Source organism: Anser cygnoides, chromosome 1, assembly GCF_040182565.1.
Source record: "Anser cygnoides isolate HZ-2024a breed goose chromosome 1, Taihu_goose_T2T_genome, whole genome shotgun sequence".
NCBI lineage: Eukaryota > Metazoa > Chordata > Aves > Anseriformes > Anatidae > Anser > Anser cygnoides.
This window is the reverse complement of record NC_089873.1, coordinates 59,385,791-59,401,929: the sequence shown is the minus strand read 5'-3', so window position 1 is coordinate 59,401,929 and position 16,139 is coordinate 59,385,791. Positions and strand designations below refer to the sequence as shown.

The 16,139-nt window shown below is 46.5% G+C and overlaps 1 protein-coding gene across 2 annotated transcripts in view; it reads left to right on the top strand.

The window, feature by feature from the left end:
- Nucleotides 1-5,678: 5,678 nt before the first annotated feature.
- CHST11 (carbohydrate sulfotransferase 11) overlaps nt 5,679-16,139 on the top strand; it is a 172,777-nt gene continuing 162,316 nt past the window's right edge. The window contains exon 1 of one of the 2 annotated variants that reach the window (XM_048059529.2): nt 5,679-5,946. In XM_048059529.2, the coding sequence (XP_047915486.1) occupies nt 5,844-5,946 (103 nt within the window). In that variant the 5' untranslated portion in view covers nt 5,679-5,843. Of the gene's footprint in view, nt 5,962-16,139 lie in introns of both variants that reach the window. The other variant, XM_048059519.2, reaches the window with a different exon arrangement.

Genomic DNA, 16,139 nt, shown 5'->3' with positions numbered 1-16,139 from the left:
ATGTTGCTAGTGCTCTAAGGTCGGTAGAAAAAGACATGAATTTAAACACAGCTCAAGATTGTCCCACTATTGCTGGGCAAAATACCTGACCACTTTACAAGTCCTTGTAACAAATGCAACTACCTCAATGCAAGGGGAATTTGCATAAGCAGAATGGCTTGCCTTGCAGCTGCCTCTTCCCTCACATTTGTTAAACTCTACTGCAATAATTTCACTTCATAAAGAGTGTCCTTAACTGGCAGTAGGGGAAAAATGCAAAGAAACTGCACATAGAATTGAGGAAAAAAAAAAAAAAGAGAGAACTGAGCTTCAGTGGAACTTGGCAAATATTTTAGCGTCTGCTTTGCCTAGGAATTTGTGTTGGCTGTTCTGGTTGTAGCTGAGATGGTGGGTTGCACTGGAATTTTTCTTAGATCTGATTTTTGGGGGCTGTTCCCCATGTGCAGCCATTGGCATTGCAGGACAAAAGCCAAGCTCTAGCTAATAAATGTCACAAGCAAATGTCAGTCTTTCAGGAGACCTGACCACTGCTGCCTGTTGCAGGGCTTATTGAACTTTCCTCTGATGCCAGTGACTTTGTGGGCCACTGACTGCTGGGCCACTGGGTTTGATCCAGTGCAGCTGCAGATCACAGTTGGCAGAGGTGTAAGTATCCATCACCTCTAGAAATTGCATCTTTGAAAGCAATGCTTAAAAAATTGCTTCTATGCCTAATTCCCCTAAGTCTTTTAACTAACAGCCTCACAATTAGTATCGTAGTTGTCTTGAAAATCAGACACTGATTTTTCTTGTAAGTACTACTATAGAAGAAGAAATACATGTTTTATTTCAAGATTAATCGTTTCTCCTTATGAATTTAGTTAAGCTAAATATATCCTTGTTCTTTCATGTATCTTGTTTGACTTAACAGTGACTGTACATTCTTCCGCCTTTAAATCAAGCCAGTTCTGTATCAGAAACTTTTGTCAGCATTGTGAAGTTATTTAAATGGACTGCATTGCCCTTGTATTTAGTAGATACAAGCATGTTCACCCAGTCTTGTCAGTGAACTGTCGTTAGCAGCACAGCTTAGAATGCTTACAGACCGGGTATTTACCATGCTGGCAAAAACGGTTCTTGCAAGGATCTATACTAGAGCAGTGCTTCCTAAAGCTTGCAAGGATGTTTTTCTACTGAGGATAATAATAATAGTAAATAGGTAATAATAAAGACTAACAATAGATGATGATAAAGTTACCACATGCATTTCAGAGATGGGAGTAGGTCCACAGTTAGACCTGGAAAAGCTGTTCCGCTCTCCGCAGAGAAGGGACCACTAGTGAGTTTTCTGAGGAAGGGAGGAAGCCCACTGGGATTCCTCTGTGGGAAAATAAAGCACTGAAGTAAACTGTGGTCTTTCAGTAGAAGGGAAGTGGAGACAACTCTACCTTTCAGATGTGACCATTCAGATAATACAAGTTGCATCTTTAGAAATACCGCCTCTCCTCAAAATCTGGTTCGCATTACCTGGGAAGCGTGTGGTCCAAGAAGCCATAAACTTGTTCCGTCTCGAGCAAAGCCAGATGAAATCATCAGGAAAAAGCAGGCTGGGTAGCAGAGTGACGTCTAGTACAATGTATCTTAAAGTGGAAAAGGATAAACCTTACATTCCTGGGAAAGGATTCTTGTACCAAGAGTAAGAAAGAACTCTTGGAACCAAGAGTAAGACACTGCGAGAATGTGGCCTCGCCTTGTAATTCAGTAGCTTGGGTTGCTTGGGGTAGAGAGGAATTGAGGCATTGCCTAACAAAGGGAAAGCTAAAAGATCAGGTAAGACTCGTGTTTAGGTTTGTTTGTTCCATGAGTCTAATTAATGTGTTCCTGCTCAGCAATAAGCAACTGCTCATTCTAGCTAGGCCAAGCTATATTGCTGCATCTGTTCCTTCCTGAGAGGCTGAAATGGTTCTGCCGAGGGAGTCCCATGAGGAGGTGGCGTCCTGATTCATGTTGTTTTCTAAGATGCAGAGCATTCACAGAAAATGCAAGATGCAGGACAAGGTATTTCAGAAACTCAGCAGATTTTTCGACTTTGAGGGCATGTTAGACAAGTGAGTTTTCTTATTTGGAGGGAAGAGGAAGGGGCAAGACTTTTTATAGCTCCAGGAAGGACTGTCTTAACATTTCCCATGGCAGTGGCTTCCTGGAGCCGGGTGGCATTTTAGTCATGCGTTTAGTGAATTGCTGACTGAGAAATCTGTGGGTAAAAGAGCTTTGTCCTACTTCCACTGAAATCAGCTGCATCAGGAGGCTTCCCAGTGACTTTTTTTTCATGGAAACAATCGGTACCTTAAAGGGCTATCATCATATATTAGTAGAATAACATTGCCAAATACAATTTGACTGATAGGTAATCTCAGGCTGCGGTACAAGGTTGTGAAGTAAGGAGGTGCATGCCCTGCACCTAAAATATTTCCTTTTTGTTTGACTTCCTATTTTCAGGCAGTGCAATTCGATGGAGCTGGTCAGATTAAAGGTTTATAGACTGGCCGGGTTTACTAAAGCAATGTACTTTTTCCTTGATGGTCAAAGACAAAACCCTGGTCTCTTTATGGTATGGTTGGTTTAGGCAGAAGAAGTTAAACTATCCCCACAGAACATAACCAGAGAGACACGTAGGTGATCCTGAAGATTTATTGATCGTTTAGCTAGGCAGCCTCACTCTGTGGTGGTAAGCGCTGTGATGGGACTGGATCTGTAACAATCAGAGACGTGAGACAGTCTGAAACTTGCTGCTTCTGTTCCAGATCTGAAGAAGAGCTTGCATGCCTAAAAGCTTGTGCATATTCCCTTCATAATATTAGTTGCCCCAATCCAAAAATATTCCCCCAAAATATTAACCTTTGTTTTTAAGAGGAGGAAGCCTATCGATATAAAACAAAATAAGTTGTATCATAGATACCTGTGTTTCTCAGTGACGCCTCTCTTTACTAATGGATTTCTGTTTTAAATTTCCACATGCTCCTTAATATTAGCATGCTTGTCATTTTTTCATAAATTGCACGATGAGTTTGTTACACACTGCATTTCTGTCTGCGCTGTTTTTCAACTGTGGTTTTGTTATTTTTAGAGCTTTATCAATAAATAGTGATGTGGGTGGTTTTGTTTGTTTGTTTTCTCTAAAGCTTTTCTGTTATGAAATAATCTACAAAACACTGTCTGGACTCCTTTTGATGTCACTGACATCTGGTTCTTAAGCTCTTAATTCTTTCTTTCTAGAAGTCTCTTGGATGATGAGAATATTTTATTTAGAGACACTGAACACTGGATATTATCACGGCAATGGTAGGTGATCACACCTACCATACAACCCAAGGTCTCCCTTTTGCTCTGCAGCTGCTAAACCATCCACTCAGGGGTGTGCTTTAAAGCGTCTGAGCTGTGCATTATACCTACTAGAAAACTTGGCACTCATCTGGAAAGACAGCTGCATTTCCTTGTGTTCCCTCTTTCATGCTCTCTTTTGCTCTTTCCTGTAGGAAATCCAAAGTACAGGTGTCTGAATGTCAAAACCAAACAAACAAAACCAACCACCACCACTACAAAACGAAAACAAACCTGCTGTATTTCATCATTGTCCTAACTCACTGGACATTAAAAAGGATGCCATAGTTTGAAACTGACATAGATGCTGCAAGCATGAGCATGAATGTTAATCTTGTAATTTCCCGTTTATGTAATGAAGGTATTGCTTTTACAATTCTCTTATAATAAGGCTATTGGCAACACAGCTGGTTCTTTTTTCCTCTGCTGCTCTGAAATGCTACATCTTTCCATTGTAGGGTGATGTCCAGAAGAAGAGAGTAACTATTGTTAAGCCACACTGAGTAACAGACCACCTTCTCCAGCAGTGTGGAGCATTTCTCTTTGCACATGTTACTTGCCTGAGTACTGAATCCTTGGCTTCTGCCCTCATCCCTTGGTGTCTTAGCCACGTTTCTGGATACAGGCTAGTTCTTCCTGTTAAAATACTGCAGTTGCTGTTGTACTGGTGTGTGCACACTGATGGATGCATACTGAAATGCCAGGCTGTGCTTCTGGTTGGCTTTTATTGACTGACTTCGTCACTTTGGTGTGTTACGTATTAGAAGTACTTCTCTCTGTAGTGATTTTGGTAGAAGGCTTTTGTGTCACTTTTGAGGTTTGGATTTAAAATAGGAAAAATCTATTTAAAATTTCTTTTACATTAGGATGACACTGCATATCAAAACTGCTGAAAGAAAAATCTACAGAAAGTAAGCAAAATTGAATATTTTCTCATTAAGGCAACTCCATGCCAACCCCACCTAATCTCTACTCTGTCACAGATGTCTAGACAAATGGTTTATCCTTTAGATAAAAAGCCTTTTAATTGTCTGAATGGAAAGCCCCCATGACTTTAGATGTTTCTGTCACAATTACCCAGGAAGGAATACTCACACTTCTTGTTTGTTTTTGTTTTTCTGGCTTAAACTGTGTTTTATCCTACCTGCTTCCCAGCCTCCAGCTTTGGGCTGGGTCTGTTTAGGGCTATTTTCATTTTAAAGACCTCTTCCAAACCCCCCAGAAGAACAGACAGAAATCTGGAGGGGAAAAAAAAATCCTTTTACCCGTGAAGATGGTATCACCAAAAGGATTTTCACTTTAGCACGAGGAAAAGCAGTAGCAAACTACTGTTGGGGTGCAGCGGGAGAACAAAGGGACTGATTAACACGAGGACTTGTGGACTTTGTATTAATTCTCAGATGTACTTTTAAACACCTGTGTAGTCCTGAGCAAGCGGGAGATCCCAGTTTGGAAGCCCTACGGTGTGGTTAGCGGAAAACCTTGTCCAGGACTTGGCCGTGCACTGTGGCCTGCCGCAACCCCTTGGCGTGACACGGGGAGCGGAGGCCCTGGCACCCCAACCCCCTGGTGTGACGTGGAGGTCCTGGGACCCCAACGCTCGTGTGGGCCCCTTGGGGCCGTTTTGTTCCCTCACACGCAGCTCTTCTGCCTTCCTCCCGCGCACAGCCGGGCGCCCCGTGGCCTGCCGGTGCGCTCCGCCCGCCCTGAGGCGTGCTGGCGAGGGGCACCGTGAGGGAAGCGCCCTCGTGTCCCACGGGTTTAACTGCGACACCCGACGCCTGGCGCTAACGCCCCAACCCCGCCGCGGTTGCGGCAGCCAGGTGGCAGCGCTGACGGGGGGATGACTCAGTGCTACCGAAAGCCGGCGGTTACGCCGCTTATAAACATTCGCAGCCGCCGGCCGGCGCGGCGATGACAAAGAGCGGCTACCAACGGGAGCCTTACATAACGCCAGGGGAGGCGCTCGGGGCTGGCAGCGGGCGCTACCCCGGGGGACCGCGGAGCTTCCTCACGGACGGGGCCAAGCTCGGCGCCCGCAGCGCCGCCGCCGCCCGCTGGCCCCCGGCCGTTGCGGCGCCCCTCGGGGCAGCGCGGCGCGTCCCCGCCCGCCTCCCGCCCGCAGCTGCCGCCGCCGCCGCCGCCGCCGGGCGGGACCATCTCTCCCCTCGGCGCGGGGGGGGGAGCGCTCCGCCCCGGCTCCCCGCCCGGCCCGCCTCCCCCCTCGCGCGGCGCAGAGCGCCCCTCCGCCTGGCGCGCCGCGTGGTCACGCCCAGCGCAGGCATTAGCGCCCCCCGGTGCGGGGCGCGGGCGCCCGGGCATCCTCCGGCACGGCGGCGGCGGCTGCGGCTCCTCCTGCCCGGCTCGGGGCTCGGCTCGGCTCGGCTCTGCCCGGCTCGGGGCTCGGCTCGGGCACCGGCGCTCCGCCGCCCCCCCCCCTTCCCCACGCACCCGCTCTCCCTCCCGCGCCGCCGGGCAACGCCATGAAGCCGGCGGTGCTGGAAGTAATGAGGATGAACCGGGTGTGCAGGATGGTCCTGGTCACGTCCGTGGGCTCCTTCATCCTCGTCATCTTCTACTTCCAAAGTACGTTGCACCCAGGTACGGCACCGCCACCGGCACCGCCGCCAAACCTTCCCCCCCCACCCCCCTCCCGGGGGCAGGTGGCGGCCGGCCACGGGTCGCGGCTGCCGGCAGCGCTGCGGCACGGACGGGGCTCCGCGGGGAACTTCCCGCGGCGGGGAGCAAAGTTTGGCGGCTCGCCTCTTTTTTTTTTTTTTTTTTTTTTATCTCTTTTCTTTTTAATTTTAACCTGCGGCGGGACGAGGAGCGGAGTTGGACGGAGCGGCGGCAGCCGGGGCTGTGCCTCCATCCCCGCATCCTCTGCGGATCGGCCCGGCTCGGTTCGGCTCTGCCCGGCTCGGTTCGGCTCTGCCCGGCCCTCGGGGGCCGCACCCCGCGTGGTCCTGCTGCCGATCCCCCCGACGTGGGGCTGGGTCCTGGAAACTTCGCACCGCGCCCGACCGCAGCCAGGGTCCGAGCCCTGCCGGTCCTTAAAGCTGCCGGTCCTTAAAGCTGCCCCTCCGAGCCGTGCCGGTCCGAGCCCAGCCGCCCCGACCCCTTTTGTAGCGGACCCTACGCCCGGCCGAGGGAGCGGTGCCCCTCGACGGCAGCCCCCGGCCGTGCCCGTCGCCTCCTGGCAGTGCGAAGGGCAAAGGGGGGCGAAGGGAAAAGGAGGTGCTCAGCACGCCTCCGTCCTCCCCCGGTTGTCGCTACCGGGCTATAGTCGCTTAAAAATTCACCTTCCTTAAAGTTTTGGGAGCTGCGAAGCGCGGAGGCTTGGCGAGCGGCTGCGGTGAGGAGGCAGCGGGTCCTCTGTGCTGCGGCGAGGCCAAGTCTTGTTTCCAAGTCTTGTTTGGTGCTTTTCTGTCAGCTGCCTGCTCCTCTCAGGTCGGTGTCATTCGCTCCATGAACGCGCTCTCTCAGGGTGCCCGTCTGTGTCCGTACCTGCCGATTCTTTGGGAAGATCAGCGTGTTTTTTCTTCCCTGCTCCATCTCCTCCGTGCTCGCCGGCGTCGCAAGGAGTGCTCAGCCCTCAGCAGAGCCGGGGAAGGCTTTATCCGAGGGCTCCGAGCACCGTGCAAACCAGATAGCTGTAACACAGCTTTACAAATTTAATAAAAGTATGAGTCTTTGCGTTGACTGCGTTCCACGGGCATTATAGTTTGCATGCGTATTCAGAAAATTTGGCTAAGAGTTGTCTTTCTCCCCTAGTTTCGGAAGAATTGTACTGCTGGAACAAAAACTCAGCATGCAGTAAGCGGGAGATTAAATTAAATGTTTCGTTGTGAATTTTTGAGTATATAAAAATTGCCTTAAAAGAATTCTCAATACGCTCTATTGCTAACTGCTGAAGGTTATGGTTTTATATTCGTGCTGTTGTGGAACTATAAATAGGTTGAGATTTTGATACAATTCAAAGGATTTGCCATAAACTCTGAGGTGAGAGCGTGATGCTGTGAAATCAGGGGGAGGATGAACTGCACCCGTCTTCCACTGGACACGTTTCTAGGTTGTTAGTGTGTGTGGAATAGGTCTGGAAATAAGTGCAACCAGAACCCCTCCATCTCTGTTGTACCTTTTTGATCATGACTAATTCTGCTTCTCTTTTAAAGTGGTCTGTTGCTGTAGTGGAAACTGCTAGAAATCTATCAAACTCTAATCTGGACTGACGCGTAGCGCGGTCAGTCAGTTGGCGTGCAGTTCGTGAAGCTTAGACAGCTATTTTCACCGGGTTTCTATCATATGGTTGTATATGTTACCGCCTCGTGGTGCAGACGGTAGGCTAACGTGGTGTTCTTGGAGGGAGGCAGCGAACTTGGGAGTGCGGCATGCATCAGGTAGCAGATCCGTTTGGGAGATTGTCAGCATCCTTATTTCCGTGCACGTCAATAACCCTTCTTGCTGTATCCCTCAATTCATGGGAGTTGAGCCCCTGGCCAAGGGCAAGTTAGGCGTGATGGGACTGAAGGTGTTAAAACCTCTCAAAATCTTGCTGGTACCCCTTTGGTAGCTGAGGGTGTTTGAAATTTTAGCTGCTTCGCACTGGAGCATGCGCCTTGGGAAGGCAGCAGGGGGGAGCTGACTCAGACCCCAGGCTGCCACCGGCCGCTGGTGCTGGAAGTTCACAGCGCTTTGTAAGACAGGATCCCTGCGGTCAGAATTAGCTGAAAAATTTCTACCCGAGCTTTTTGGACAGAAAATAAGGTCTTCGGTTAAGTTCTTTGCAAGAACTGTCAGCTCTTTATTCAAAATCTGGCAATTTCTTCACCCCCTCAGTTCTCTTGGTGAATTTTAGGAAACTCGTTCTCTGCCTACAGAGCTTCCCAAAGAACTTTGGCTGTGATGCAGGGTGGGTGAAAGATGCTGGGAGGCCATCAAATGATGAGCCCAGTGCCCCTCAGGGACAGGGCAAACTCTTCATTTGTTAGGCGGGCATTTTCCGTTTTAGAAAGTCTGAATGCCTTGCTAGACATCTGAATCTCTTGCTAGAACTGTTTCAATACCAGCAACAGCGAAAAGTTGCCCCTGCTGGCGGATTTTTCCATTGGAGTAGATGAATGGGGAAACTGACAGCTAATGGAAGACTTTCTCGGGGAAAAGGAAAAGGGAAGGTGCCTGCTCTTACCCTTACCTTCGCGACAGAACTTGGTGCCGTGTCCCTGCACGGTATCGCAAATAGCAGCGTACTGGAGAGGGGTCAGGTGCTTTTGACACGTTGTTCATTTTGGCTCCACAGCAGTTCTCCGTTGGGAAGCCAGCGGTAAGCGTGCTGTCCGGTGAACGCATCTCTGCAAGGCGCGACTTTTGGCAGAGGTTAACTACTCGCTGGGGGACCCACCCGCCCGAAATGGGGTTCCCTGACCGGTCTCCGGTGGGGAAGGGTGAGCAGTGCTGCTCTGTGGCGCTCAGGGGCACTGCAGAGAAAGCTCTGGAGGTGATCCTGGCTCTGTGGCTTGCCTGTGGATTTGGGGGAGGCCAGCTCACTGTTTGCTCCTGGGGGAGGAAATAGCAGCGGGGACTTCTGTGTGTTTTCCTGTTGCCTGTCTAGCCTCTACGAAAGGAAAAAAAAAAAAAAAAAAAAAGGACAAAAAGAAATCGTCAACACACCCAAATGCAAAAACATGTTCTTCAGTATTTGCCTTAGCTGGACATAGTAAAGGTTTTTTGATATTCACAGGTCCTTGCTCAGAATATTTCCCCCACGCGCTAACTGCAGCACTGAGTGAAACCTGATTATCTTCTGTCTGCATACAGTGGGTCGGCCCTAGGATTTTATATGGCAGCTGACCACAGTCGCACATGCTGCTTTTCTGATGAAATCAGTTCACTCACTAGCCCTCGGCCTGCCTAAGCTTTCACAGTTTGCCTTCTGCATGCAGCCCAGCTGCGGCGAGCGGGACCGTGCCTCCAGGAGTGCTCGCAGGAGCTGCTGGGCCGGGGCAGGAGCAGGGGCAGGCAGTGTGCTGGGATCCTCCGTGAGGGAAAATACCAGAGAGGTAGAATAGCTAAGAGTATCTTTTTTTTTTTTTAATGTTTTTTACCTGACATGCATTTTTATTCTAAATCTGTTTTTTTCCCCCTTGTGTTGTTTTCACTGCAGACCGGAATGCTTTTGCTCCATTTCTCATCTCCTGATTTTGGACTCGTACAATTCTCCCGTGAATGCTAACAAAGGTTAGGTCCTCGGACTGGCCTCCAGTCCCTGATCGTCTTAGTTACTCTTGTAGCGCTGTCTGATTGATAGCTGCTTGGTCCTTACAGAAGGCTGCTGTCTACCTTTGTTCAAATGTCAGAACAGCTCAGATCACATGAGATATTTTTTTTTTCTTTGTCTGATGACAAGCTCATTATTGGTCTTGATGGGAGACTGAAAATCAATGCAGCAGTCTCCTGTCTTGCAACTGCTCCACTCTTTCTCCCCTGCTTATAAAGGGGAAGGAGACTTGCAAAGCAGTGGGTGTGTGGCATTCCTTTGATGGACCCCGTATACTGGCTTTAAATTATTCTGTTTGGGGTACTGGGAGATGGAGTTCATTTGACAGCCACAAGAATCTGGCCCTCATTTAATTGCATACGATGAAATCCGTCCCCCAGTCGCAGGCAGAAGCCCCGCTGTGCGCCGGCGAGGGGGCCGTGCTGTATTCCTTTGTCGGTGCCCCTGTAAGGTTTTCATTGATTTCTACGGGACTGCATGATCAGTGTGAGCAAACTCGCTCGGGTCCCCCTTCTCAAAGGTACCAGTAGGCTGGAAGTGCTCTAAGTTAACTGCTCTCTGTGTCTTCTGAAAGTCTTCCTCGTTAGTGAATATTAAACTTACCAGAAGGGCAGCTCTTTCTGTCTCAGTACATACAAGTATAGCTTATTTGCAACAACTGCTTGCTGACCTTTAGAAATAAAAATCTGTTTCTGAATGTATTCAAGCCAAAATTGCCTGTCACTGTCCACAGTAAGGTCTTACTAAACGGTAGTTTATCAGAACGTTTATTACTCCACAATTACCATTTCTGCAATGCGGATTTGTGTAAGCTTTCAATGTTTTTATTACTCTTAATTAATACCAAGGAAACTGTCTGCTGACTTTCATAGCAGTGTTCAACTCTGTTCACAGACATAAAACTGTCACGACTTGGGCAAAGTCTAAATTTTTCAGAGATAAAACGTCAATGTGAGTGGAAACTTTTTTCCTGTAGGATTAAACAAAGCAGTATGATGCGGTATAAATGCCCAGTGCTTTTTATGGAAAAAAATTATACAGCTGATCAGGTGCAACTAGGATTTCAATTTTCTCTCTGTATAGGGTGAGCATCTTTCTGATTTCTTACATCGTTTCCACTGTTTTCTAGAGTGACGGGTAGTTTATCTTATACTGGGCCATGTCACTAAGTCTAAAAATGGTTTAGAGAAATTGGAAAAAAAGTTAGATCCATGTTACTCTTCCCGAAGTCAGCACTCCTGTGTTTTGTTTGACTCTGTGGCCAGACGTACGGCATCAAATCCTGCCTGACAAAGCAGCTTCAGTTGTCCTTGCATGAATGTCATTCTAGTACAGTTTTTTTTTTTTCCTCTCAAGCCTTTTGGGCTAATGCATATGTATTATGTATCAACTCTAAGGTGATCCTGAGGGAGTTAGGAACAGGGCTGGGGACACAAGGGTTTGAATCTGATGTTTTTTTTTTTTTTTTTTTTTTGCGGATTGTTCATGTTGTTCAAGGCAAGTGTTTGAATTCAGTGTGTGACTTGTCTAAGTGTCAACATATATAAAATCAAGTGCGGATGTGTGGTTGAAGGGCCCCGCTCAAATCAATGAAGGGAAAGACTCCTTTCACGTTAAGGAAATAAAATTAAATTCAGGAATTTTATATTTGTGCAGACCTGACGTGTCTGGGATAAAGACACATATATGTCTGTGGTAGGTCACTTAGATTCGGTAAGCACATACTGCGTTACGAGGATAATGCTTCAAAGCACGTTCATACTTCTGCTGGATGTTCCTATTCCCTGTGGAGCCCATTCACGTACGATCTTTGTGGATTAAGTAGGTATTTGTCCTTACAGTAGTAATTCAAAATGTAGAGTTTGGTTAATTCCTCCTTATTTGTGTTTCAGTATCCAAATTATAGATAACATCCCTTTGTTGCGGGCAGAATGCTTGCATGTGACAAAGTGGTGTTTCTGGCACAAGCCTCGTGCTCTAAGCAGAAGACGCGACCACCAGAGACTGCGGCGCACCAAGGAGAGAACACGGTTCCTAATTATCTCTGGCACATGCCTCTAGACAGAGGGATTTTCTCGGATTCCAATTCTGTGGATGTAATCAGCGGAGGATGCAGCGTGTTCCTCTTTCGTGTAATTGTTTGGCACCTGAAACTAGGATTTCATGAATAAATCAAAATTCTACAACCTATACGCATGGACTCTGTATAGCTTCTTTGCATGATGCTGTTATCCCCCATTTTACGCCAGACCAGTGAATGTGGTTTGTTGTCTTGACCTCTCCCCATGCTCCTTAGAAAGGAGGGGTCGGAGAGACTCTGGAGTAGGTCCGTTCCCTCCCATCAAGCTGCAGGTATAGGTTTCCTGATGAGTGTTAGATATCCCCTCCTTCCCTGCTGTCCTGGGGGCTGTCTCGCTGGCTGTAGCACCACAAGGAAGGGCATAATGAAAGGCCACCAGCACACAAATAATAAGCATGCTTCTGGATAAGGAATAAGTGTGCCAGGAGTCAGGGGGGTGACCATCCCAAGCGTACATCCCCTGTTCTGCCCTTTCTGTGATACCCTGTTCAGTCCCTGCAGGCTGCTGGGGGGGGGCCCTCACATCGTACATGTGGATTGCAGGTATGTCTTTGGGAGCTGGCATGTTTTTCTCGCTCCACTTGTGCAGACCTGGCATGTGCAGCAAGCAAACTTGGTATCTGTATGAGTCAGAGAGGTTTCTCTGTATTAAAGAAGTTTTCTTGCATTATGTATTTCATGTTTAAATATTCAGTTAGCTTTTATTTTAAACTGATGTGCTCTTTTTGGTTGCTCTTTGCACCTTGTCCGGTATTTGCAATGAAAGTAGACCACAGCTTTGCTTTTAGCCTTATTAATTTTGCACATTAGAAAAGAGGTCTTAAAGAGGCATTAATGTGTAGCTTGTAAAGCCTCAGAAGGGAATGTTATTTAAAAGAAATAAAATTAGATGGCTGCCAATGGAAACTCTGGAGTAAAAAATCATTAGAGTGTTCAGAGTGACACTGAAGTTAGATTTGTAATCTAATTTGCTGGGGGAGGGGGGAATCTCTGGCTCAAAATCTTTGGTTTTAAAAAAGCTGAGCATGAGCATTTGTAAAATGCTGATTTAAAATCAGACGGCTGCCCATGCAAGTGTGTCTGTGTGCATGCCCACCCACCCATCCTCCCCACCCTCCAAACTGTAATTGGGCTGAAATTGGCAGCCCAGGTAACCCAAATGCATTGACTGATGAAGTGCAAACCCTTTTCTGCTAAGATTGCCACTGTAAGGCGTGTGGAGTTCTTTGTCAGTAAAAGAAATCCCAGAAGTGCCAAGGGCTTTGTAATTTTTACTAATTGAAATGTGTACTTGGTGTGGTTTCTCCGTTCTGTTATTTCTTCTCAACTTACACAATGTATGGAAACATCCAGCTTGAGAGAAGTAATGTTTTTGTGAATTCTTTAAGCTGTGGAAGAGCACTTTTTTTTTTGTGGGAGTATCAGTGTGAACAGTAGCAGTGTCTTTCTGAGGTAGCCTTCATGTTATTCGTGCCAGGCTGTAGACACTGAAGGATGTCTTTGCACCCTTTGCTATCAATCACTGCTGCAGTGATTTCACACTCCTATGAAAGAACTTGCAAGAAGGTTCTGGGGGAAATGGAAAAGACAAACAATGCAATCAGCAGCATTTCTCATGGCACTGCGGTTTCAGGGGTTTGGGGGAGGCTAACTATATCCAGCTAATGGACGTAGGTGGACTGCAACGTAGAAAAACAGGTGGGAAATGATCGCATCCGGTGAACATCTGCTCTTAGTTTCTTACAATGAGAAGTAGCCTTAGTTTCAAGAGTGTGAGTGAAGTGATCTGCATGTGGTTTTGTGGGATGAGGGCCCTTACTTTGTCCTCTGGTAGGTGAAGGAGGAGGTTATGGCTGCTCTAGGCTGTCCTTGTTCTGCAGGGGATCTGCTGCGGCTTTCAGTGTTGTGTACAGGCTGAGAGTCATTGCCTCAGGCTGAAAGATGCTGTCCGTAGTAATCTTAATATCAAAAGATTGTCTCTCTTCATGCCACAGGGTTGGGAGACATTGGTTTGTAATTGCAGAGTCCACACAAGGAATAAAAGGCTCTGTTTGGTTTCAGTCCACTTCTCAAACACCTAGAGCTCTGTACAAAGCAGAAAACTATATATATATTTTTTCTTCTAGCTTGTTTAATTTTAAAAACCAACGCTTTCTATTCACATCTATTTTTTAAAAGATGTTCTGAGAATTCAAGACATATTTTGTAAACAGTAAAAACTGTGGGGTTCAGGACCCTCAGAGTAATGCTTTCTAAACTCACTTAACAAATGACATATTTTGTGGCTAGTAACCTTCATATTGTTTTTTGGCTAATAAGTGATTATATAAGCAGGTCAAAAAGTTGTAAATGGATAACTTGTAGGGATTTTTGGCTTAGGGAAGGTAGACATATAATTAATAAGGTGGTTATAATTGGATCCTATGGATGATCTCTGCTGTAATACCTTGTCTTAAAACGAAGAGCCTTTGGTAGTTAAAATCCTTTTAAAGACTATTTGCATTACTGTGCTTTACAGTTGATTGGAATGCATCCAGAACCAAACTGTCTGTATTATCTTAAGTGACCCGATGTGGAATAGCATATTCTGCGCCCACAGTGGTGTGTACCAGGAACTGGATATGTCCTTCTAGTAAACTGTGTTTTCACAGCCCATGCTTGAAGTGAGAGAGAAGAATTTATAGTAACTGAGGGGGAGGGAAGTAACACTTTTTAAACACTTAGTGATTAATAAAATGTGCCCTTTGTGGTCATAAGTCTAAAACTGAAAAAGTCTATCTTCATTATATGCTTTGGTCTCGATTAGCTGCTAAAATAAATTTGAGTTCCCAGATGGGTGTGAATGCTTTATCTTTGGAGTTAAGTGTGCGTGTGTGTACATATATAATTATGAAGTAGATGTAACCGCTAATCAAGGGGGACAAATACCCCACAGAATCAGGGTGGCTGTTGGCACACACACTCTGCCTCAAAAGAGTTGCTGTGATTGATTTAGCAGTTGTTGCAGGGAGTAGGATCGGTCAGCTGGATGTTGCACAGAGTTCCTGCTGCTGTGGCACTGCAAATCACGTGGACCGTGCCTGCTGATCTCTGCCTCTTTGCTTTCCTCCTTTTCTTCCCAAACCAGACTCGGTGGTCCTCTGCGGCAAGTTTGGGGAAGCTCAAATAGGATGAACACAGCTGCCTCCTAGGCTGTTGGGTTTGGGGTTTTGTTTTGGGCAAGCTGTAAGGTTTTATGACTTTTTCTGAAAGAAGTACATTGATGAATGGTTTGAATATGCTGGTGGATTGACTGCACGAGGTCTGCATGATTGCCTGGAGGAGTCAATGGTCACTTTTCAGTTGATTTTAATGAGCGCTCGATCAGGTCTACTGTGCCAGAACGGAGGCTTTCTGAATTGCATAAAGGGCACACGTCCCCTGTGGTGGTAGGGATATTGGATTGCAGGCTTGGGTGCAGCTCTGAACTGTAAATCTGGGCCAGCTCCATTGAATTGATTATATTAATTCTGGATCAAAGCTACTGTAACGAACGGCAGAATTTGTCCCTGTGTGTCCTCCTAAAGAGCAATATACCACAGAATAACAGCTCTGCTTTTCTACTTTCTCATTTATTTGTCCTTCACAGAGTACTTCTGCACTCAAGTGGATGGTGTTTTTTCCCCATAGCGGTACATGCTTGAAGTACTGAAGGGGATACTGTCTATTTTCATCAGTTTCAGTGGAAACAACATTGACAGATAAGTTATATGCAGCCATTGCCATGCAAGCCATCAGTATGATCGAAGTTTTCTGGTCTTGCTGCAAGAACTTCTCCATCCTACGCAGAAAAGGCTATTAGTATTTCTGATGCAACAGCAGAACTATAATTGCATTAAAGAAAAAAAAGGCGAAAAAGTTGCAGCTTCTGGAGCCGTTAACTATTTTGAGATAAAACCCTTTTGAGATACTAAATGAGCTGAAATGGATAACTGAAGACAGACATGATTTAATTAAAACTGTTTATATCCGGCTGTCTTGTTCCATCTTCCTTTTTTTTTTTTTTTAAACCCATAACAAGTCTTTAAAGGAAGTCTTCCTAGTGAGTCTTTCCATGTTATTCCATGTTATCTTACCTTTTCCTCAGCACTTTTCTTGAAATGTTCCAGAGTGGAGAAATAAGAATTTTGCAGAGGATGCCAGGACAGTTAGCAAAACAAAAATATACACGAGGCCATTGTGTCTGAATGATCAGTAACACACAAAGTCTATACATCAGTATAATGTCAGCGACTTACAGCCTTATCTATCCCAAGAATGCTGTAACCAGCATGGTAACACGTTGCTGTGAGAACTCTTTGTGCAACTAGAAATGTGTCTCATTCCCTCCTGTGTGGTTGGGCACCAAGGGAAACAGGCCGTAATTCTTGCACGTCTAAGCTA